The sequence below is a fragment of the Saccopteryx leptura genome, chromosome 12 (assembly GCF_036850995.1).
Source record: "Saccopteryx leptura isolate mSacLep1 chromosome 12, mSacLep1_pri_phased_curated, whole genome shotgun sequence".
Lineage (NCBI taxonomy): Eukaryota > Metazoa > Chordata > Mammalia > Chiroptera > Emballonuridae > Saccopteryx > Saccopteryx leptura.
In genome coordinates, this window is record NC_089514.1 from 45,621,648 (window position 1) to 45,647,063 (window position 25,416).

Genomic DNA, 25,416 nt, shown 5'->3' on the forward strand with positions numbered 1-25,416 from the left:
AGTTAATTGTAGAAACAGGAAAGGAATCTGCAGCCTCCACCTGGATGACAGTGAAGAAGCAGAAAACCTATAAAATAAGAGTTGTGAGCCTATGCACTGATTAGACTCCCGCCAGCAAGACCTCCTGAGTGTCCCCAGAAAGGATGGCAACTCCTGGAGACAGAAGTTGAGGAAGCTGAGCTCAGCAGCAGCAGCCTGCCCCCTCCCCCCCCAGCAGAGGACAGAGAGGAAGGGAGAGAGGGAATAAAGGTCAAGGGAGAGAGACAGGGAGCATGATGATCTCTCTCCAGGCCAGAGCGTTATGTGCAGGAAACCCACACCACATCGGGTCATTCTGCCCAGTGGAAACCTGCCAGTGGCCTCCTGTTGCCTTTGAAATGAAGCCCCTATTAAATCCTGTGAGATCTGGACTCCACGGACCTCTGACCTCCTGCTGGCAAATTCTCAACATCCTCTGCCCTCCAGGTGCCTGGCATCTATCGGGCCCTCAGATTTGCCTGCCTGATTCACATGCCCTTCCCTCTAGGGTGGCCAAACCATCCCGGTTTGCACAGGGCCAAGGAGTTTGCTGGGACACTGACTCAAAGTTTTAAACCAGGCCAGTCCTTGGCAAAATGTGTGGGTTGGTCACCCCTTTCCCTGAGGCGCGGACTTCCTTGTCTGACACCAGCTTAGGCTCAGCTAGCTGTCAGCCCAGGAGCCAATTCCTTCGAAGCTTTCCCAGCTATGCCTGCCTGCCCGTTGGGCTGGCTGACCCACCTCTGACTTCTTCACTTCTCCTGTGCAGCTCTTACTGCAACTGCACTTATGTAACTAGTTGTGGAGTTCATGTCCTGATGGTTAAAAACATTAAGCTCTCTGTGGGGTGGGTAGCTCTGGCAGGTTCACCCTATGGCCTCAGCCTGGCCAATGGCTAACACCTAATAAGTATCTGTTGAATGAGAATTGCAGAGAACCACTCAAGATATTTATATATCCCTCAATTAATAGCAACAATAATAAAAATGTATATGTATCAGATATTTACTCTGTCTCAGACTTAAGAGTCCCTCACTGTTCTTCAGCTTGGATGATAATTATATATGTACTTGCTTTAAAATTGAGTAAGCTATCCATATGTTTTTATGTTCTTTCTGGGTATGTAAATTATTTTGTCACAATGAAAGATTTAAAATTGGAATTCTGGGTATATGTCTGTGTATCTGTGTGCAAGTCTTCGTGTGTGTGTGTGTGTGTGTGTAACTTTTTTCTTCTTAGTCTTTATCTTATAGCTACTCATTTGCTCACATAAGCTTGCTTTGAGGCACGACTAAGGTCATTTCAGATTTGGAAATCCAGATCAAGGAGTGAGAATCCAGGTGTTCTCAGTGTGATGAGATAATACAAAAATAATTGGAAGGTATGTCACTGAATCTTATGACCTCTGCTAACCGTTACCATTTGAAAAGGGTAGTGCACATGGATATGTTTTGAAGTATTCTGTCTATGAATTTCTCCATGTCCATTGCATTTGAACCACTTGCAGCTCACTTTTGTATCTTGTTAAGGACTGGAAAAATAAATTGGCTCATGTCTTTCCTGGTGGCACCTGGATTTAGAAAGAAGTTAAATTGTTCCAGAATCCTTGCTTTCTGTAACAAAGCATTCTTAGTATGCTAATAATTCTGTAGATGTATTTATAAGGCATAGGACATTTCTCCTCCCAGATAGTTCCATCTCAGCCAATTATATCAGAATCTCTGGAATGAGGCCCCGCAGAGCTCAAGCGGCTTGACTCCAAAATCTTTATCCTTGACCCAGTCTCTTACCTGAATTTCATTCTATTTGGAGCATTTCCATCTTTAGTCTATGATTATCGACTGTATAAATATTTCCATCAGGGAGACCAGAAAGCTGCTCACAATTTACACATCAAAAAACATAGTGATGTCCCTTATAGATTGGGTTCTTCTCTCATTTTCTCCTCTTTACTGAGGCTTGAAGCTTGTGATTGACCCTTTGCTTCTCATAAGTCTGAGTTCTGCTTGTTCAGTCTCTTAGAACCCTGGCATCTCTCCCTTCCATTCCAGGAGCTCTGGTCTCCTTCCCTCATGCCTGGACTGAGGTTAGTGAGTGCCCACCACTTCACCTCCTCTTCACCCTGGGCGGAACTGCCTGGACTTCCTTCTGCAGCCAAGTGCTGATTTTACCTTTTCTCTGCTCAGAATCCTTCAATGACTCCCCACTGCTCACTAATGGCATTTACCATCTGCTTGAACTTATCTTTTGTTTAATCTATCCCCTCCCAATATAGTCTTGGTCAAAATAAAAACTTACTAGTTCTCCCATGTCCCTCCAAGTTCCCTAACTTTGTTCTCTTCCTTATATCTCCCTGCCTCTTAAAATCCTACCCAACCTTCTAAACCTCACTAAAATGCCCTTTATCCAGGATGATTATGTATCCAGGATTATGCAGTGTCCAGATTCCTATGTCACACTTACTGTATTCTTTCTTCTATTAATTGTCTCAGTCTCCTGACTAGATCGTAGGCAACTTGAGAATAGAGGCTGTGTTTTGTTCACCTGTAATGTTGTATATAGTAGACGCTCAACACTATTTTAAAACTTTTATTGAATGGAATTAAGTAGATTTGTTGTGGTGAGTGCTCCTTTTAGGTCCTGTAGCCCCTAAAATAATTTTATAAAACTCTAGATCCGATTTAATCTCTAACTTGACATCTACAAATTTTATCACAAATTTAATATTTTACTTTTTTTTTTTTTTTTTTTTTGCATTTTTCCGAAGCTGGAAACAGGGAGGCAGTCAGACAGACTCCCACATGCGCCCGACCGGGATCCACCCGGCACGCCCACCAGGGGGCAATGCTCTGCCCATCTTGGGGCGTCGCTCTGTTGCAACCAGAGCCATTCTAGCGCCTAAGGCAGAGGCCACAGAGCCATCCTCAGCGCCCGGGCCATCTTTGCTCCAATGGGTTGTGGGAGGGGAAGAGAGAGACAGAGAGGAAGGAGAGGGGGAGGGGTGGAGAAGCAGACAGGCGCTTCTCCTGTGTGCCCTGGCTGGGAATCGAACCCGGGACTCCTGCATGCCAGGCTGACGCTCTACCACTGAGCCAACTGGCCAGGGCCAGACAAATTTAATATTTGAAAGGATATATTTTCTCCTGTATGTGTACTTTATATATGTTTTATTTAAACTTTGTAGTTGCATATTTACCTCATTTCATTTATAAAAAATACCTGCCATATAATTTAACTGGCAAAGCCAGGCCTTGTGGTCAAGCCAGACAAAGAGCCAAATTACACATTCAATCAGAAAAAGTCTGACTGTATTTAAAAATTCAAACATGTGGGTGCTAATTCTGAGACGCATAGGAACCCTGCCAAGGCTCCTGGTGGGGTGATAGCAAGCATCGCCCACTGAGATGCTTCTTGCTGAGCTCTCTGCCTGCTCTCCTGATTCCCCGCAGGAGAGAGGCATTCTCCAACTGCCCCTGCGTTTAAGCCCGAAAGGTTTTACACCTCCGGGTGGTGGACCAGAGTAAAATGCAGGACAAGTGAAAGGTCCATCTCTCTTCTCTAATGTAAAGGGTGCTTGTATAGAGTGGTGGGGATGGGGACTTGGCGGTCCATGGGTTTGAAATGCATAAAAATAGAAGTCATAGTTCTAGAAATGGGCTCTGTTAAAGCTGCCGCAGCCCTTGTTTCTTTCAGAAATTCTCTGTGTACCTCAGGAATGGGTGTTCCTCAGTGTGAAGGCAGCTGACCTGAGACAAAATCACAGAGGAGATGTTGGGCAAATAAGTTTGTAAAATTTGTGTCATTTGATTTAGCTCACTTTTATTGTTAAAAATGGCCACTGCCCACATGAAACAGCTAATTGCCTTCCTGCTTGGGAAGGGGCTTTGTTATGCTAATGTTGCTGGAGGAGGGGTTGTTGCTCCAAAAGGTTTGAAGAGGAAGGCCACACTTTTGTGGGGTTTTTTTTTTTGTATTTTTCCGAAGTGAGAAGCAAGGAAGCAGAGAGACAGACTCCCACATGCGCCCAACAGGGATCCACCCAGCATGCCCACCAGGGGGCGATGCTCGGCCCATCTGTGGCATTGCTCTGCTGCGGCTGGAGCTATTCCAGCGCCTGAGGTAGTGGCCATGGAGCTGTTCTCAGTGCCCAAGCCAACTTTGCTCCAATGGAGCCTTAGCTGTGGGAGAGAAAGAGAGAAATAGAGAGAAAGGAGAGGGGTAAGGGTGGAGAAGTAGATAGGTGCTTCTCCTGTGTGCTCTGGCTGGGAATTGAACCTGGGACTTCCACACGCCGAGTGTACGCTTTACCGCTGAGCCAACCGGCCAGAGCCAGAGGCCACGTTTTTGCAGAGGAGAAGCAGCCAAGATGGCGGGATGCTGAAGGGGAAGCCAGTTTGTGCAGAGAGGAGGAGATGGGAACCAGAGGGGACTGAGCTAGTGGGGCCTTTGATTCTAGGAAAACTGGGAGAAAGTCAGTTTTCTTTCTTTGGGAGCCCTGAATGGAAAGGGAAGTGTTTTCCCACTGTGTGTATTTACTCGCCCGCTGGTGTGAGGCTAGAATAAAGGAATGGCCCACCAGTTTTCGGCTCCACTGTTTCTCTACTGTCTATCCTAGGGGTCCCCAAACTACGGCCCGCGGGCCACATGCGGCCCCCTGAGGCCATTTATCCAGCCCCCGCCGCACTTCTGGAAGGGTACCTCTTTCATTGGTGGTCAGTGAGAGGAGCATAGTTCCCATTGAAATATTGGGCAGTTTGTTGATTTAAATTTACTTGTTCTTTATTTTAAATATTGTATTTGTTCCTGTTTTGTTTTTTTACTTTAAAATAAGATATGTGCAGTGTGCATAGGAATTTGTTCATAGTTTTTTTTTATAGTCCGGCCCCCCAACGGTCTGAGAGACAGTGAACTGGCCCCCTGTGTAAAAAGTTTGGGGACCCCTGGTCTATCCGAATCCAATGAGAACCTGCACGTGTCTGGCACTGTGATGGCTGCAAAGGCTGGCCTGCAGGGGGCTCACTTCCTTCCATCACCCGGACAAACGTCAGGGTTTTAGAAAATGTGCCTTTCCCTTCAGAGAGAAAGTCATGGTCACTTTGCTGCTCAAAGGATCCCCGGCTCCTTGCAGGTGAAATCACTCTGGAAGAGGTAATTTCATCAGAAGAGAAGATGTTATCAAACTCTTAACACCCTTCAAAAGGGATACAGCTCTCCTGTGTGGTTGCCAGATGGGTAACCACATGGTGGTGGGACAGACTCAGGCTTTTACGGAGTCCTTGATCACTGAGCTGCCTGGGAGATGTGCCACCAACAACCCAATAAGGGGTCAGTTTAATTCTAGGATGTCACTCCATTGATTACACCCAAATATTTACAACTTCAGTTATAATTACCACCGACAGTCATAATCGTAATCTCTACACATTTAACTGGTGCGCTACATGAACTAGACATGATGCGGAATTTATCATTAGCCACAGGACCCTTCCTATCTTAAAACTTGGGAAGCACCCTTATGATTTTATAGGTATCCTGTCTGGCACGATGGCTGTCTGCAAGAGAAATCTTTGCTAATTCCAAATTCTTCAGCCATTAAGTAATTTGATTTTGCTGTGAGTTTGGTCTAAAAAGCAGTAGCATCAATAGACTAGGGGCAGATTCATGTGTGGGGAGCCCCAAGCTTACATTTTGGGGGAGACTCATTAAGAAAGAGAATATAAATTTCCAATAAGCTTCAAGCTCACGCAAGCTCCCTGTGCTCAGCTTCACAGGACACGACCCTCTACCACAGGGATAGCAATCAGGTTCCGGCAAAGGGTCACCCTTAGATGCACATTTGTATTTTACTTTTTGTTTGTTTGTTTTTTCTTAGCATACACATTTTAAACTATTCCCGGCACCTGTGAACCTCCCGGCCACACACTTTACCATCTCTACAGTTTGTACAATCCACTGCTTGAAGGTGAGCCAGATGCTGCTGAAAGCAAGGGCTTCTCTGCTGAAAGCCTGGCTTTTGTCTCGAGACAGAGGCTGCAGATTGGTGGCCTATGGGCCAGGCGAGGTCTGCAGCTGGTTTGTTGGGTAGTGTTTTGTCTTTTTGTTCAGTATTTCTTAAAAATGTGAATTAAACTTGTTGTACTTTAAAAACCATAAAAGTTCAAATAAAGAACTGTTTTTTATTCCCTCCCTCCCTCCCCCCTTTCCTTTTGGCTTCTATTGAGAAACTGAAAGACAGGTCCATAGTGGATTTGGACTTGACAAATGATAGCTTTAGAGGCAGGTCCTGTCCTCAGCTGGCTCTCTTCACTGGTTCCTACGTGTTTGCCTGACCTTGGAGCCCTTTGGTTCATGGTAAGCCCCTTGCTCCGGCCAGGGCCCTTACTTGCCTTCAGCCTTGTGCTGCTTTGCTCCTGTCCTCATCGCTCTAGCCTCTGATTTCTAATTTTTTTTAAGTCTTAATAATTTCTTTCTTTTAATAGTAATTAGTTGTGCATTTTTACACCCCATTTTATTAACTACATTGTTTTAGGAATCTTTTTTTCAGCTTGCACTTGGTCATTCTCTGATTAGTTCATACAGAATGACATTTTTATTACAAATACAGTATCTTAACTTTTTGCTTAATTTCACACTTCTTTTTAGCTTCTTCCCTTTTCTAAAAGTGATACATAGTGGATTTAATTAAAAAAATATATTAGAGTATCCTTACTAGGCAGTGGTATAGTGGGTAGAGCATCCATCTGGGATGCTGAGGACCCAGGTTGGAAACTCCTGAGGTCACCGTTTGAGTGCGGGGTCGCTGGCTTGAGCATGGGATCATAGACATGACCCCATGGTCGCTGGCTTGAGGCCAAGGTCGCTGGCTTGAGCAAGGGGTCACTGGCTTGGCTGTAGCCTCTGGTCAAGGCACGTGTGAGAAAGCAATCAATGAACAACCAAAGTGCTGCAACTATGGGTTGATGCTTCTCATCTCTCTCCCTTCCTGTCTGTCTGTCCCTCTTTCTTTCTCTCTTGCTAAATATGTATACTGTATGTATATATGTATGTATATGTATATATATTAGAAATATATATAAATGTAAAATATAAAAATCAGAAATATATATATTAGAGTAAAAAAATAGTCAGTTTGGAACTCTTAGGCCTCCTGTTGACATTAGTTCTTCAGGACCAGGATTGGGGCTGTTTGGATTGTAATCTCCTTGACAACAGGGTTGTCAGCATCCTGTCACCATGGAGAGCTCGCCCCGGGGCACCTGCAGTCATACACGGCAGAAGCTACGTTTGGCCACTCATTCTGGACCTCTTCCACTGCTGTTCAGTAAATGTACTTAAGGCTTCCGCCTGAACTCCTTGGGATTTTTGCATGAAAAAAATTCAGAATTAAAAGGAAAAAAAATGTGATGAAATTTATTGTTGATCGATACCTTAAATCCTTTTTGAAAAAAGGCTCAGTATCAATCAATCTAGCAAGCAACAGAAACATACTGCCAACCCATAAATGATGTAGTGAGCTGACAGAGAATACCAACCAGATGATCTATGAGAAAACTCTGTTTACTTGGGTGGAAAAAGTCAACGGTTTTTCCTCCTTGTAATTCTGCTGCATTTAGATAGACATTTCAGAGAATTCTTGTTTGAGGCATTAAAGTTATTTTTCTAACAAAATCTATGAGAACTGCAGCTTTAAAAAATGAAACCCCAGTAATTACTTACTCAAATTAACACACAGCCTATAATAGTTGGAAAAGAAGAGATTTTTGGATATATATTTTATTTGACAGTGTTTTAGAATATCATACAGTAAACAAGATTTCTGTAAAAGTTAATTTATCCATAGTGGTGCGTTTCATAAAAATAGTTGCTCACTTACAGTCTTTCTGTGACTATTAATACATGGAATTATATTTATAGAGATACAGCTGTACAGGGTAAATTCACAGCTAACACTACACAGAAATATTATTTGGAATGGGATTTAGATGATGTGCTGTCTTCACAGGTTATGGATTACAGCCGCATAAAGCAATTACTGCACAAGTAGTAGCCATGAACTGTGCAAATTAGAGTTTATGCAAGCGTAATCTCAATTTTTTTATTCTTTTTGTAACACATGGAAAATAAATGTCAGAGGATACAGTACCGGGACGTGCAGCTACACTACAGAAGCATTGTCCAAAACCAGATTCAATAAATCAATGGTAAACTATACTGGATTTCTAGTCCAGGGGAGGAAGACTAATTGAGATTAAACCAAATGTACTGTAAACCGCTACATGTGTTTGTGCTTTTGTTTATGATGAATGGGTTCCATTTTTAGAAATTGCTTTTACAAGCTGCAAAATTTTTCACTTGAGGCTTTCAACCATATTTCCCTCCTATGCCTGTTGAAAATTAAATGGCTAGTGCTCAGGAGACAGCAATTACAGACAGGGAAAGAGTCAACACAAGGAGGCTATTAGGTATGACGTTGGGTGCTGGACCTGATCTCTCAGCTTTCCTTATTTGAGTACAAGTTCGGGGAGGTGAGGCTTATTTGCATTTGAACTCCTGTAAGGGGCAGTTTATGGGCAGGATGAAGTCTCATTCATTCAGGCCATAGTAAAGACAAACTGCCCTCAGAGACATTTAGCCTTTTAATATGTGTGTGTAGCTACAAATAAGTACCAATGTGTGAATGAAAAGGGGGCTATGTAATGACCCTGACAATCTCAAAGGGCCACGGGGCAGACCTGACATACGCTGTGATTGGAATAACCACACAGGATGGTCTGATCACAAATTCTTGTTTCTTTTTTGATTCTAAATGAATAAAATGAACTGGAAAACTGCCACTCTTAAGAGCATTTTCTCAATCCATAGAGAATTTGCTTCGGGGTATTTTCTAAAAAATTTGGCTCAAATTCTTATAAAAATTTTCTATAGGTATGGAGGGTTTTTTGCCAAGAAGTGGATACTTTTTTCCCCCAAAGAAATCTTAAAATAGCAGGGAAGACAGGCCTGCTATTTTACTAGGGGGTCAACCATAGATCAGTGAAGATAAACAGGAAACATCTCTAGAGGTTGCTAAAGAAATAAAATTGGCAAAGATCACCAGAAAAAAAAAGCAAATTAAATGGAAATAGAAAGAGAAAGAATAAGAAAGATAAGCAGAAAGAAATGTTTAAAAGATTTATGTTCTTGAATGAAAGTAAATTGGTCATAATAATGATTCCTTAATATCAGGATTCATTATAATCGGCGAACTATAGGAGAAAAACTTTGCCTTTGCTCTAATGAAAGTGCAAATGAAGTCATGGAAAGAGGGTTTTAAAAAAGACAATAAAATAAGTGAAATATAACAATGTTGTCAGAGAAGCTGCTGCTATCTCTGCTAGCCTGAGACAATAGGAAAGCCTCTTCATAAAGGAACTGCAGCGTTGCCAATCTTGGCTGAACAAATTGTGGTCTTTCAATTACAAAATTCATATTTTAGATGAAAACCAATTAAGATCTATGAGCTAAACTGCAAAATTCTGACTTACGGCAAACTGTTTCCTAGGATACAATTTTTAAAACCTTTTTTTCCTCTACCACTGAAAATGTACAGAAATATGATTTGATCACAGAAATGGCAGTAAAAATGGCATCATACCAATGAATTAACTAGATTTCTAAGTCATCCTGCGCTCCGCAGGGAACTTCGCTGCTAATACCAGTGATGGACGCCACGGGTGAGCCATGGAAACATGTCGTGGGTGAACAGTTCTGAGTATTTGTTTCAAAGAAACCTTTTAACCCCTGTCTAGATATGTCAAGAACAATTTATTTACAACTCTTTAGATCAATTAAAAGATATAATCTTGTCTCAGTTTCAGCTTGCTCCGTGCAGTTTGATTTTTAAGGCGATATTCCAGTTTATGATTGCTGTTAACTTGTCCAGTTTCTTGATAGAAAGTTTGGATGACATCCAGATCCTTCATGCAGTGGGGGGAATTTTCTCTCTCTCTTTTTTAAGCTAAAGCTACACTGCACTGTCTCTCCGTGACGATCTTCACGTTATTTTGGTTCTTCCGTAGCTGCCAAAGCCCCCACGGCGGAGCCTGGGGCTTCGGGGTCAGTTTAGGCTGCGCGTGGACGCCGGCCGCCCGTGCTCGGTGGGCACCGGGACCTCACGCCGACGCTCCCGGGCCTCGGTGCCTCGCGGATCTGAGCGTGGGACAGTGAGAATAAATTAAAACGCCGTGAGACGGGACCGAGGAAGAACGGCCTGCGGGCGTCGAGGCGGGAAGGCGGGCCGGGGCCGCGCGGCTCATCTGCCCGCGGCCGAGGCGCCGGGCTTGAGGACGCCGGGCAGCTTGTCGGAGCCGGGCACCCTCCAGGGCCCGGGCGCCACGGCGGCCCTGCGCGCTGGGACGGCCCCCGGGGGCCGCGCTCCCGGCCGGGGCCCCGCGCGCGCGCCCGCCCGGCTCTCGGCCTCCCGCGCGCCGCCGCCCCGGCCCGCGGACCCCGGCGCCGCCCCGGGGCTTGCGCGGCGGCCGAGCTCGGGGCCCGTGGCGGCGCGGGGCGCCTCCTTCCCGCCGGCCCGCGTCTCGTCCGCCCGGGCCTCCGACGGGGGCCCGCCGGCCTCGGGCCGCCCCTGGCCGCCGGGCGCCTCCTCCAGCCGCGGGCTCGCCGAGCGCTCCCTCTGCTCCCCGAGGCGCTGCTTCTTCTGGCCGCCGGCCGAGAGCTCCTTTGGTTTCCGGACGTCGTGCTCCCTCTTGCTGTCCCAGCTCGGGTCTGCGCCGCGCGGGGGCGCGGGGCCGGAGGGCGGGGCCGGGTGCGGCGGCGAGAAGGGCGAGAGGGCGTCTTCCAGGGGGGCGCCTACTTCCTGCAGGCCTGCGGCGGCGGCAGCGGGGCCGCTCCAGGCGCCGGGGTCGTCTGCGGGGCGGGAAGCACAGGCGTTAGCAGCGCGCCGCGAGCCCTCCGCGACCCGCCACCGCTCCACGTCCGGGACAGGAGCAGGGAGCCGGGAGCCACTGCTTCCAAGGTCCCCGGCCCCCGCCGCCCCTACCCCACTGCCAAGAGGGCAGCGCTCCCCCCCCGGGGGTTCTGCCCCGCCGCGCCCATTACCCCAGGCCCTGCCCTCAGCGATGGGTCAGGGAGGTCCCTGCAAGCCGGGGCCTTAGCCACCCCTTCGCCTTGGCCGCCTCTAACTTCTGGGTGTCATCGTACTGACAGCCCTGTTTGCCTGACTTGGTAGCCCTTGAATCAGTGGTTCTCAGACTCGAGCATACATCTGAATAACCTGGGGAAGTTGTGAAAAATACGGACTCCTCGGTGGCCAGCCCTAGAGCCTCCAGTAGGTCAGGGCCCAGGAATTCCTGTGCATTTTTAGTAGCATGTAGATGATTCAGAACATGGTCCAAGAACCAAGCTTGGAGAAACAGTGGTCTGAGTTCTCTGGAAAAACTTAAAAGAGTGACTTTTTTCGACCATTAGGTGTCACTCAAAGCATAACTGTTAGCTACCATAAGATAGTCTTAGAATAGGGGTCCCCAAACTTTTTACACAGGGGCCCAGTTCACTGTCCTTCAGATAAAAATCTATGAACAAATCCCTATGCACACTGCACATATCTTATTTTAAAGTAAAAAAACAAAACGGGAACAAATACAATATTTAAAATAAAGAACAAGTAAATTTAAATCAACAAACTGACCAGTATTTCAATGGGAACTATGCTCCTCTCACTGACCACCAATGAAAGAGGTGCCCCTTCCAGAAGTGTGGCAGGGCGGATAAGTGGCCTCAGGGGGCCGCATGTGGCCCCTGGGTCATAGTTTGGGGACCTCTGTCTTAGAATTTGAAGATAGTCATCTAAAAACATTCATTATGGTCTTTTGGAAATCACTGTCCTTTATTTTTTTTAGTAGTTCTAACATTACAGAAGTCCTGGCACTAATATAAATGATTCTTTCTAGGAAACCTGTTGAACATTAATTTGGGATGTAAGATCTACTTTAAGAAAGGATCTGAGATAATTTGCAACAACAAAACACATACAAAATAGAATGATAAAAATGAGAAATGGCTTAAAAGAATGCAACCACTGGTCAGAAGCCAAGTAGAAGGAGAACAGATGTATTAGGAATCTGAGACGAGTTAGTCACTACTATGAGCACTAACATTACTCTTGAGTTTCTGGCCACTAAAACAAAATTAAAGCAGGAAAATTCAATACAGTGAGTCCTCAATATTTGTAAGGAATAGGTCCCAAGACCTTTGAAAACCCTCAAATTTTGGAAGGTCATTCTAAAGTAATTGTTCTCCATAGAATTGGTATATGGTCATGAGTGGGGAAACAAAGATGCCACGATCCCTGAATGCCGCGTGGCAGGCCAGGCACCCCACCAGCTCAGAGATCCCACCCGACACACCAGCTTCAGTGCATGTGACTCAAATTCCTGCCTCTGTGACAAACATTATGTGTTGGGGGCTGTCAGGGGCCCTTATGCATACTCAGTCTGTGAATGTCAAGGGTCTACTTTGTTTGAAAGTTGAGAATTCTTATCTGGTACCTTTGATGTGGATTTATAAAGAGAGAAGGAGAAGAAGAAGGTAGGGCAGTTTCACTAATTCTGGCCACCTGTAAAATATCAAATCAGTTGTAAAAAAATTTGCTCCTTTGATGTGAAATTTGATTGAAGTATTTAGAGCATGACATTCTCATCTTGCTTTCTATAGACTGATATCAATTACTATGTTTGCATAGTGAGTAAAAAGCCGTAGAAAAGCATCAGAAGAGCTAGAATCATCCTGCCTCTGGCATTCACCACTGATATGGTTTTGGACCAACCCACTTCTCCCTTTATAAGATGTGGATGAAAGGTCTACCTCATAGAGGTGAGATGTGCACTTTCAAAGGGAAAAGCACCTTGCAACGAGGGAATTATATCAAGGTTCTACACATAGTTGAGTCAGATTTTCCTTCTGTGCCCCAGTCCTCCCTCCACATAAAATGGACCACATTAACCAGCATACATGCAGGTGAGGTTTTGAATTAGTGCAGTAAGTCAGCCATTCCCATATGCTGTGGTTGGCTGGTCTAGTTTTGGCCTACCTCAGGTATCCTTGGTTATCTCCAAGACTATTTTGAAATCCTCAAATGCAAATGTTTTCTATGAAAATTGGAGTATGTTCTGCTTCTGGCCAGGTTAGAATTTTAAAATCGAACTAACATGACAGCTGGTGGCAATTCCACTAGTATAGGAAGATATTGCCTGGAAAGTTAAAGGTGGTGTTCAAAAGGCTAATAGGAGGGTAGCTGGGTGATGGTGATCTCTAGGGTGGACCATGGTAATGCTATTTCAGACGCTATTAGCTCTGTCCCCACCATCCCATCATATCCAGTAGAGTCAATTAGCTGGCCCCAAATTACTTCTGAGGTACAGGGAGGTTGAGATTATTCACACCATTTACTGAAGGAAGAATTGAAGCAGAGAAAGGTTAAGTCATTTGACCAAGCTTACAAAATGGGTCAGCCAGGATTAAAACCTTGGGTTTCTTTTATTCTTGTTACTTACTGAGGACATTTTCCTATGATACTGCATCCTTGCAAATAGGATCAAAGCATATGAAATGGACATGCCAGGCCAGTGGCCACTGATGACTGACAGGACCTAAATACCAGCAGTGAACAGAATACTTAGCATTTGTTTCTGAACAACTTACAACAGTAAACTAGAAGGTGAAATTATTCAAAATACAAAAATTTAAAAGAATCTCTTATAAAAATTTCTCAAGTGTTTGTTTACAGATTAAATGTTTAATGGCATAAACTAAAAGCAAAAGTGTTCTAAGCTACTACTAATTAAGAATATTAGTCAGAAATTAAAATGAACCAGATCACAAAATAAAATGATTTAAAAGAGGGATGTGTGTATATGTGGTTTAATAGTTTTCATTTTTGGGGACAAGAATTCTCCAGTTCAATACTAGACACGCAGCATCGGCACCAGGCTGAGCCGGCTGAGCCTGCAAAGCTCCGAAGCCCCCCGAGCTGGCAGCAGGGAGCCCCTTCCCCACCTGCCCCGTCACCTGCCTCATCCAGGTGACATGTACTGTGGTGGTCAGGAAGAGGCCTTCTCTAACATTCCAGACTCTAGTTTTCATGAGATCTTGACACACAACCAGAAGAATCAATCACATTTAGTTCTCATTTCTTCAAACCTTATTTTTCTTTCTTTGCCCCTCTCTCTCCTTCCCTTTCCCTCCCTCCCTTTCTGATTTTTCTTGAACCTGACCACTGGCTAATGTGTGTGTGATCATGTTCATTTATGAAGTCACTGCCCGGGAGGGTGAGCTCCACGCACCCTTCCTGTCTGAGATATTCTAACAAGAATTAAAAATACCAAATACACCCGGAAATGTGAGGTCAGCCGCATGGGCCTGCTGGGGTTTCTGCAGCTCTTTTGTCCAAACAAGGTCCCCAGGCCCAATAGTTGAAATCAGAAAGAAAGAAGCTATTTTTTCCCCTACTGTCTACCTCTACCTATACCTGCACCTGAGTGAAACTGTTCTAGTCGAGGTCACCAATGACCTTTCTGTCGTTACATCGAGAAGACATGGCTCTGTCTTCATCTCAGTGCTTTATCTCACCAACTGTCACACAGCTGGCCACCTACTCAGGCAGTTCCTTCTCAAGTTACTCCGGATGTTCCTCCTCTTTTGCCTGGCCTCTCATGTTGGCACTTCTCAGGGCTAGGTCTTAGGTCACTTTCTTTCCTCAGAGTCTCTCCTAGGTGTTGTCATCTATTCAGGTAGCATGTACAGAACAGCAGTAGTCCTAACTGTTCCTGCTGGGCTCTGTGCTACGAGTCCAGTGCTGCTGTGTCTGTCTGTCTACTCGATCTCTCCACTCCGGTACATTAGCATCTTCCCCTGAACAAGTCCTAAATGGAAATCTTCTCTTCCAAGCCTAGTTTGCACTCTTTCCTTATTTCCCCATGCTGGTGAATAGCACAATCATCACTTGGAGTCACCCTCAGCTCCTTTTTCTCCCTCATCTCACATACATTCCATCTGCAAGTCATATTATCTTCAAATCTGAAGTCTTTTTTTTTCTCTTTTGTGCCTTGACTGGAATCCACCTGGCACTCCCGGTCTGGGGCCCATGCTTTGCCCATCTGTGGCCATGCTTGCAACCGAGCTATTTTTAGTACCTGAGGCAGAGGCTCCACAGAGCTAAACCTCAGTGCCAGGGGCTGATGAGCTTGAACTAATCGAGCCATGGCTTCAGGAAGAGAAGAGAGGGAGAGAGAGGGAAGGGGGGCGAAAGGTGGAGAAGCAGATGGTTGCTTCTTTGTGCCCTCACCTAGAACTAAAACCGGGACATTCACACGTTGGGCCAACACTTTACCACTGAGCCAACTGGTCAGGGCCTCTAAGTCTTATCTTCAAATATACGTGAACTCTGTCTACTTCTACTCACCTTCACTTTTACCACCCTAGTTTGAGGTACAGGGTGATCCGGGAAGACTGGAACCAGTGTGGGCTGCTCAAGATCATCACACTTAAGAGAAGGCCACAAACCAAATGGGATATGATATTCACAAACAACAGCTCTGACAAGGGGTTAATACCCAAAATATATAAGGAACTCCAAAGCTCAACAACAAACAAACGATCCAATTAAAAATGGGGAGAGGACCTGAACAGACACTTCTCTCATGAAGACATACAAACAAATAGACATATGAAAAGATGCTCATTGTCACTAGCTACTAGGGAAATGCAAATCAATACTACAATGAGATACCACCTTACACCTGACAGATTGACTGTTATCAACAAGACAGGTAATAACAAGTGCTGGAGAGGCTGTGGAGAAAAGGATCCCTCATTTATTGCTGGTGGGAAGTAAATTGGTATAGCCATTATGGAAGTCAGTAGGGAGGTTCCTCAAAATATTACGAATAGAGTTACCATGTGACCCAGCAATCCCTCCACTACATATCTACCTGAGAAACTTGAAAACATTTGTACTCCGAGACATATGCACCCCCATGTTCATTGAAGCATTACTCACGGTGGCCAAGACCTGGAAACAATATCTTCCTCAATAGAGGACTGGATAAAGAAGATGTGGTATATTTATACAATGGAATACTACTCAGCCATAAGAAATGATGAAATAGTGCTATTTGTAACAACATGGACGGACATTGAGAATTTTATGCTAAGCCAAATAAATAAATTAGAAAAAACTAAGAACTATATGATTTCACACATAGGTGAGATAGAAAACTGAGGCTCATGGACATAGACAAAAGTGAAGTGGTTCCCAAAGGGAGGGGCCGGTGGGGAGAGGAGTACGGGGGCCGAGTGTGTGGTGATGGAGAGTAGTCTGACTGCATAACGGGCACACAACGCGATGAACAATGGTTTACATGCTACGGAGATGTACACCTGAAACCTGTGTTCTTATAAACCAAAGTCACCCTACTGACTTTAACTTCTAAATAAAAAAAGAATAAAAGAAGGCCACAGTGTGGAGAGACATCTTTCATAAACCCTTGAAGATATTCTTAAAGATGAAAATTTCAAAAACGAATTTCAGTGTTGGTCAGACGAGAAGTTAAATGTAGTATCCTGCGAACCGCGCGTCCTCTCCCCTGAGCTCAGAGTCCAGGACAGCTAACTCAGTCACCGTGCTGGGTGGGCCTGCCATGCTATCGTTTCTCACATGGGCAACTGCAGTACCCACTCTACTTCTACTCTTGCCCACCTCCATGATTCTCCACATCACGTCCACTCACACTTCCTTGGTTCACGTCCTCCAAGGCACCAAGCTCATTCTCTCTATTCTGGGAATCATTGCTGACTCCTCTGTTCGGAACGCTCTCCCCCAACTATTCATAAAGGACATTCCTTTTCATTCTTTAGGACTCTTAAATATCACCCCAGGGAACCCAAACCACAGTAGATACCTGTTTCCTCATAGTACTTATAATTTGTAATTATAAATATACCTGCTTATGATTAACATCAGCCTCAATTACTAGAGTGTGAGCTGCATGAGGCAGTGACCACACTGGTCTTGTTTCTCACAGCAGCTTACCATTTAGCATATTGTTTGACACAAGAATAAGTGCTCTATGAATATTTGATGAACAATTAAATCCAGTCCACAAGTAGAAATGGCAAACCTGAAACCAAACGCCTGCTTGAGGGAATACTTCAAGGTAAAAGATCTTCATTTGAAGAATTTGCTGTCCCAAACAGGTTTGTGTTGTGACTTTTATCAGTTTTTAGAGAGAAAATGTCGGTGAAATGACAACACATATTTGAAATGGGAGAGGAAATAAATTAGTTTGGAGGGAAGAATACAGGAAGAGGATGCCAGAAACAGAAAAGACTTGGGGAAGGGTTCTTGGCACTCGTCCGTGCTCCCTTGGACGGACAGGGACACAGGGAAGCTCTCAGCCAAGAACATGAGGTCAGGTCCCCGGACTTTTCACAGTTGTTCTTTCCCTTGTTTATCTCATCAGCCACAGTGATGTAATGGCTTTTCTTAAAGGAGTGCCATCCCTGGGGAATCAGTCACCTGCCAGCGAAGGTTCAGATGAACCACGGGTAAGAGAGACTCGAAATATTTCGAACTCTACTGGGGGAGAAGTGAGCACCTATCCTAAGTTAGGGCAAGTCTTGTCCCCTTCCTGTTGTCAGCTCTAGCCACCTTAGATATCTCCTAGAACACAGACTGATTAATATATAATTATGTCTTTTTAGTATATATGTACACAAATTACACACACACACCATTATCATTGAGTTAAAAGCTGTACGAGTTCTTAAATTATCTTGTAAGAACCCAGAATATTGAAAAACAAAATGCCGTCTTTTAGTTCATATGCCTGAGCTTAAAAACAAACCAAACCAAAACAACTTACCTCATCTACTACAACATCTTATTTATTTTATGAAATATAACCCAAGTGACAGGACCAGCAAGGTGACCCATTAGAAATAAACTACTAATTGCCGACGTGCGTTATTAGTTTTTTCCTGCTGGCTCTTATATCCAGCAAAAGTTTGTACAGAAAAGAAAAATGTAACTCAAATCAAGGAAAAGCTCATTTTATCTGGTGCTAACGGGTAAAGAAGGCTTCTTAGAAGGGAGCCAGGGACTGTCTCAGGGAACCTGTCTCCTGCCTCACACCTCAGCTCATAGCTTCCAGCTTTGGGCTGATTGATCTCCCAAACCCTGCCTAAAGGCTCCCATGCCATTTTCTATGTCTCAGTACAGTGCTGAGACACTTTAGGGGTGTAATGGCTGCCTTTGGATAAGGGCATTTAGGAAGGTAGTAATATTATCACCATTGGTTATAATAATAATGGCAACAGCTAACACTGATTGAGGTAATTACTGGGTATCAGGCACCCTTCTAAGCCTTTGAAATGTATTTACTACCATGAAAACTTGCACATTTTACGGATGAGGAAACTAAGGCATAAAGAGTTTAGGTAACTTGTTCAAGACTGCATAGCTGGTAGGATTGTGGAATGACTTTCTGAAGGGGATGATGTTATACAAGCTCAGCAGAAGCACTGTCACTATTTGCTAGTCACTATTTTGATTGAGAAATGGGCTCATCTCTTCTGGGGCAACATGACAAAAACCTTTGTCTAAAGTGATTGTCAGAAGCAGATCCATCCTTATCCCAAATGGGAAATCCTGAAATGCCATTTGTGTTTGAACCTTGGACACAGAAGGACAGTTGCCATAGTTAAGGTGTTGATTTGTGAAAATGCTGGAAGGATGAGCTGGAACCAGAGAGTGATGAAATTAGATTTCTTAAGAGGGGAGATAATATTGTGAACTTTAAAAATATCCCTCAAGAATGTCACACCTTGAACCTGATTGAATTGAAAACATTCATATCAGATGTTACAAACACTGAGTCAGTTTGAGACATAAATGCTTTTACTGCTCAAAATTCTGCAAAGAGGCTCCTGGATTTGGTAAGTGCTACTTCTTTTTACATAAAAACCTTTCCCATTGCAACCTACAGTTGGCTGGGTTAGAGAGTACTGATGTGGTTGCGCTGAAATACATTTTCTTCTAATTTAGAATATTGTGTGGAAATGTAAAAATAATTAGAGTAGATCAAAAGACAGTAATGTGAAGTCATTTGGTGTTCAAAGGAAAGACCTTTTAAGGACGTGCTCGGACCATAATGGCTTATCTGGATCTGTTCAGCCATCCCGAAGGTGATTGCTTTTTGTAGCAAAATACAAATAAGAAAAATGTGCACTTAAAACTTTCAGAACAAATTATTTTACTTTGCTTCTGCTCTTTCTGAAACATTGTTTCTAGTCTGGAGGCATTGTTAATGGCCTTTAAGTATGTATTTGTTTCACTTTTATTACCAGAAAGATGTAAACTGGGGGTTATAAACATTAATAACTTTTCCAAATTTGCTTAGTGATGCTTCACAGTTATACTCATTGCGAAAGCAAAATGAGGTGCAGCAGTAACCCTGCGGCAGACTGGAGATACCTCCATGGCTGAAAGGGCAGCTCTAAGGGCTAGACAGGGCTGTGAGTGCAGCTGCCATTGGGTGAGTGCTTCTTGTGTACCAGGAACTGTGCCATCTGTATCATATCCGTTATCTTTTAACCCCCAGGACGGTTCTGAGAAGTGTGGTGCTATCACCCCCATTTCACAGCTGAGGCTGAGATAAATCAAACAATTTGCCAGGACCACTGAGTTAGAATCAGAACAGCTGGCTATGTGACTCCTAGAGCCCACACCCAAACCACTGTTCGGCTCTGTGCTTTCTAACCTTTCCCACTCCAGGATGGTGAATCTGAGTAAACATGAAAATAAGCAAGGTTTGACGATACCAGCCAAGCCCTTCCTGTGCTCCAAAGGCTAACGGGACATCAGTAACCTGAGATGGCTCATCAGAGGAGGGCCATGGAGAACAGAGGAGGAAACACAGCTCTGGTTTTCTTTTATTATTATTATTATTATTATTATTATTATTATTATTATTATTATCATTATTTCTTCTTTTCCAGGTGAGAGGAGAGGAGATAGCCAGACTCCTGCATGTGCCCTGATTGGGATCCACCCAGCAACCCCAATCTGGGGCCAATGATCTGCCCATCTGGGGCCATGCTCGCAGCCAAACTGGTTTTAGCACCAGAGAAAGAGGCTCCATGGAGCCATCCTCAGTGCCTGCGGACAATGCACTAGAACCAATCAAGCCATGACTTCAGGAGGAAAAGAGAGAGAGAGAAGGAGGAGAGGCAGGGAGGAGAAGCAGATGGTCACTTCTCCTGTGTGCCCTGACCAGAACTGAACCTGGGACATCCACACACTGGGCGATGCTCTACAGCTGAACCAACCAGCCAGGGCTTCTTTTTCTTTCTTTTTTTTAATTCTTGTTTTAAAACTTATTGATTTTAGAGAGAGAACAAAGGAAACAGAGTGAGAGAGAGAGAGAGAGAGAGAGAGATGTTGATTGCGGTTCTGCTTATTTATGCATTCATTGGGTTTTTTTTGTATGTGCACTGACCAGGGATTGAACCTGCAACCTTGGTGTATCATGATGCCACTCTAACTAACTGGGCTACCAGCCCGGGGATTCAGCTCTGTTTTTCAGTCTTCATAATCCAGATTGATCTGGGAATGTGGGAATGCCAAGGATCAGTTTCAATTAGTAAAATATCTGCCTCATAGGGTAGATGAGACATATGCTGGTTTATTTCAAGCATGTTTTGGAGAGCAACACATTCTTCTTTTCAAATCAAATCTTACATGAAAGCCCAATATGTAAAACAGACCCAAATGGAACTGCTTTGGTTGGGGGGTTGTCTAAAGCCTCGCTCTCACCTGCAGTGGCTCTTGAGGCCATTTCTTAGGATCCTGAAATCTCTACCTGAACTGTTTGAAAACTTCTGCATGAAGAAGTGCTGTCTCTAAAAGCCCTCATTCAAACGCACACATCCCCACACGTGCTGGGAAGAGGAGAAAGTTGGGGAAGATTTATCTAATAGTGTTTTCCTTAGTACTACTAGTTGGAAGTTAGACTCCAGAGAAGGGATACAAAGTCCAGTAAGATTCACTACAGGAGGGCTATGGAAATGTGTGTAGGACAGACAGAAGGACACACCTCACCTTTCCATAACTTTGCCTGTGCTAGCTGGGTCACCTGGGAGCTCAGCTGACAACCCACAGTCCTAATGAGCAGAGAGCAGCCCCATTTGTCTTCGGGAAATGTAAGTCAGCATCCTGTGGATGGAAGTGTGTCAGGGGCGAGCCAGCTTCTCTCTCTCGTACTGCCTCTTGGGTGTACTTGGGCAAGTTACTTAACCATTTCCAGCCTCAATTCCTCAGGGATATTGAGATCGGGAATTGGGAATATCTGCCTTGCTTCCCTCCCAGAGTTTGTGATCATCAAATGAAATAATATATACGAATATCTATATACACATCAGCCATTCAATTAATAGTTTGAACTTAATTTTTAAAATGGACCAAAGATTTGGAGTGTCTCTTCACCAAAGATGATACATGAATCGCAAATAAACACATTGAAGATGCTCAACATCATTAGTAGCAATATGCAAATGAAAACTAGGAAACACCACTGCTACATAGCTACGAATGTGGCTAAAATGAACAACAATAACATGAAAAAGTGGGCAAGGATGTGGCGCAGCTGGCATTCTCACATGTTTTTGTTGGGAATGAAAAGTCAAACAGCCACTTCAGAAAAACAGTTTAGCAATTGTTTAAAAAGTTAAACATTTAGTTCTGTACAGCTCAGCAATCCTACTCTGAAACCTACACAAGTAAAATTAAAACTTATGTTCACACAAAACCTGAACGCAAATTTTTATAGTGGCTTAATCTTATTCACTAGAAACTGAAAACAACTGCAATGTTTAACTGGTGAATGGTAAGCACACTATGGTACAACGGATAGTACTCTGCTGTGAAATGGGACAAGCTACGTGTACACCCAGTAACGTGTGAGCCGCAGATGCACAATGCTAAGTAGGATAAGTAATGTTCAAGAAGTTACACATTGTATAGTTCCCTAAATGACAGTCTCAAATAGCCAAACTAAGGGATAGAAAACTGATTAGCGGTTTCCAGGGGTTGTGGAAAGAGACCTGACTACCACGGGGGTGAGAGAATTTGGGGGATTATGGAACTGGTCGGTGTCTTGATTATGCTAACTGTAGGTGTTTTTCAAAACTGGTTGAATTGTACACTAAAAAGGGTAAATTTTAGGTATATAAATTAAACCTCAAATTTTCAAGATGTTAAAAAGTTAATAGTGCCGATAAACTGTTTTAAAGCCTGGTATGAAGAAGGCTTTTTAAGTTGGTTCCACCTTTTGAAAATAGTGTTTCCACCACGAATTTGCTTAGTAACCTCCTTTTCTCCCTTACCACTGGACTAGGGTGAATCTCAGCCCAATGAAACTGATAATGAATTCTGAGTTCACAGAGTTAGCAGAATCTGAATTAAAGAAGTTTTACTTTAATCTTTAGAAGGCATCTTTAATCTCAAAGCTTTTCGAGAATTGTGTTCTTCATCACAGAAATGCAGCTGTCTTCAGTGGCCGCAGAAATAATCAATCATAAGTTACCTATTTCATGGGAGGAATGATGAAACTGATAATAGCCACCTCTGACCAAAGATGGAAGAAGTGGAAATGAACTACTCAGGAGACTCCTGGGCTCCGGCTGGACCTGTGCCCTCTGGTACCCGGACGAGGTCTTCACGATCTTCGTCAGCCTCTGGAAGCCATCCCCGGGCAAGATGCAGGCCTATGATTAATTCACTCTAGACCCAGGCCCCACAGAGATGTGCAACCGTAGTTCCTCAATATGTCCCCAGGGGAAAAGTCTCATTTTGTTTTTTTAACAACGTGCCCGTTTAAGAGCAAATAAGTTAGTGGAAGCAGAGCTTTTGTGCCTGCGGCCACCCAATGTGGTTGTTAGCATCTTTTATCAAGGTTATCCTCAGACAACATTTTTTTTCTGTATCCAATTTTATTTTTCAAAATATTGTTCTCTTATTCATTTCTCTTTTTATACTGGGGCCCAGTAGTCAGATGCTTTATTCATCTTTCTTTCCTTCTTTTAAATATAATTTACTTCTGATAACATAACACGGGGAGCAGCCCGGGCAATGCCTGCCCCCCTGGCCGCACGTCCCCCAGCGATGACCATCCATCAGCACCTGTGAGCCACACCAGGCTCAAACTGCCCACTAGTGTTTCCCCACCTTCTAACAGCCAACAAGCGATGTATATGACCATGTGGGAAGCAGGGTCCTCTCCAGTTACAGTTTTCTAGCTCACTCTTGCAAATACTGAAACTGAAGTAACAAATTGTTCCTATTACTGATTTTCTGACTCTCTCCATGAACAAGTAAGACGTGGACGAATTATGCCTGCACAGCTCTTAGAGAGATTTAAAGTAACTTTCTAAAGAAAGGCCTGTCTTAAACAGGAGCAGCGATTAAGACCCTATGGGTGTATACAGCCTTCTGAGGCCTCGCTGCCCGGGGCACCCGGATGGCTGGCCCTGGCTCCCCACAGCAGGGTGGCCCGGAGGGAGAGCAGGCCGAGTCAGGGCCCAGGAATAAACAGACGCCAGGAGTCCTGGGTCTTGAGGATCTCTGTGTTTTGGTTACTCTTCTCCATGTCCTTTCTGGCTTGTGTTTGTGGCCTTGTGAGCTGTTCTTCCTCTGAGTGATGAACCTTGGCCTTCTCTTTCCTCTTCCCCTTCCGGGTGCTGTCACCTCCCGGAACTTCTAGCCAACCTCGTGAGCCAGGCACCCCAGGTAGACGAACTTCTACTGAGGCTGTGGACACACAACCTTGAGGGCAGCAGGACCCACTACCTGCTTTGTCTTGTCAGAGGGCCGCCTGGCCTCGCTTGGTCTGGTGGGCCGCGTGCTCCGCCGTGCACAAACAGTGTGACCGCAGCCTCGGGTGGCGGGGTCGCCGCGCTGGGTGGTTCATGTGCTTTCAGAGAAAGGCCAGGTATTTTAACTTGTTTCTGTAGAAACTGCCAGAAATGTCCATGCCTTCCTAGTGCATGACTACCACCTCTGACCCCGGATGGCCACGGTGGGTACCTGGTGGCCCAGGTAATGGCCTCATCCATCAAGCACCAGACCTCCCCTCCTGCCATCTTGGGTAGATGACTAAAGAAAAGTTTTTATTCATTCAACAAATATTTATTGAGCACCTACTGCTTGTGTTACAAAGGTCTGTTTACTGAAAATACACCTATGAAGAAAGCAATATTCCTGTCTTCATGGCCCTTACTATTATAGTGAAAGAGACAGAAAAGCAACAACAAAATAGTAATAATACCAAGTCTGATAGGGATCAGTACAATGCCGACAAGTAAGGCCAGGTAAGGAGACAGATCGAAATGCAGCTGTTTCAGATAAGATGGTCAGGGAAGGCCTCGCCGAGGAGCTGACACTGAGCAGGGACTCAAATGTGGCAAAATGGAACAGGAGTGAAGAGAAGGCTTGGCATGTTGGAGAAGCAGTCAGTAGGATTGGGAGGTAGACAGGGAAAGGGAGGTCAGAGGAGTTTGAATTATATCCTAGGTGTGGAGGAGGCACTGGATGGTATCCAGCAGAGGGCGATATGTTAAAAGGCCCGCATGGCTGCTGCGAGCAGGATGGCTGCAGTGGGAATGAAGAAACCAGCCAGGAGGTTCCCGTGGAGCCCAGGGAAGAGGTCCCGGCGCCTGGACTAGGGAGGTGGTGAGGAGGCGCTGGATTCAGGGTATATTTTGAGACAGTCTAGGCTGGACCTGCTGATGGATGAGTATGGGGTGTGAGGGGAAGAGAACAGTCGCGGGGGATGCAAGGTTTTCTTTTACATTTACTTATTGGAAATGCACTGACCTTCATGTAGATACAGTCTAGGCAATGGAGATGTAAAGATGAATGAGAAACCATTAGTGCCTCTAAGGAACTTATTAGTGTACGATTTCAGGTTTCTAGACTGTTAGAGGCTAGAGTGCTGGTGGGCAGAGAAAGGAGCAGGCTGTTCTGTGTAGGGGACTTAGGGAATTTTTAGTTTGAGTCTAAAGGGAGAACAAGAGTTCACTGCATGCAGACAGTAGAGAATAATACTCCAGAAAGTGGGATGAGCAGGTGGTTGGTGGGTTGCTGTGGGAAGGCGAGGGCTGCCCGGGGAAATGACAAGAGCAGGCTGGGAAAGCAGGTTGGGCAGAACGTCGGTGCCAACTGAGGAGTGAGATCTTCACCCTAAAGACAACGGGACATTTTACAGCGGAGAGTAATAAGGGTGACCCTACTCCTTATCTAACAGGCGGGTCTCTTCACTGACCTTGACAAAGAAATGACACCTGAACTAAAGC

General features: G+C 44.6%; 1 protein-coding gene across 3 annotated transcripts in view; it reads right to left on the minus strand.

Moving 5' to 3' along the window:
- Nucleotides 1-10,163: 10,163 nt before the first annotated feature.
- Nucleotides 10,164-25,416, minus strand: part of MAGI2 (membrane associated guanylate kinase, WW and PDZ domain containing 2) — a 1,711,587-nt gene continuing 1,696,334 nt past the window's right edge. For all 3 annotated transcript variants that reach the window (XM_066354483.1, XM_066354482.1, XM_066354484.1), the window contains one exon: nt 10,164-10,917. In XM_066354483.1, the coding sequence (XP_066210580.1) occupies nt 10,310-10,917 (608 nt within the window). In that variant the 3' untranslated portion in view covers nt 10,164-10,309. The remainder of the gene's footprint in view (nt 10,918-25,416) is intronic.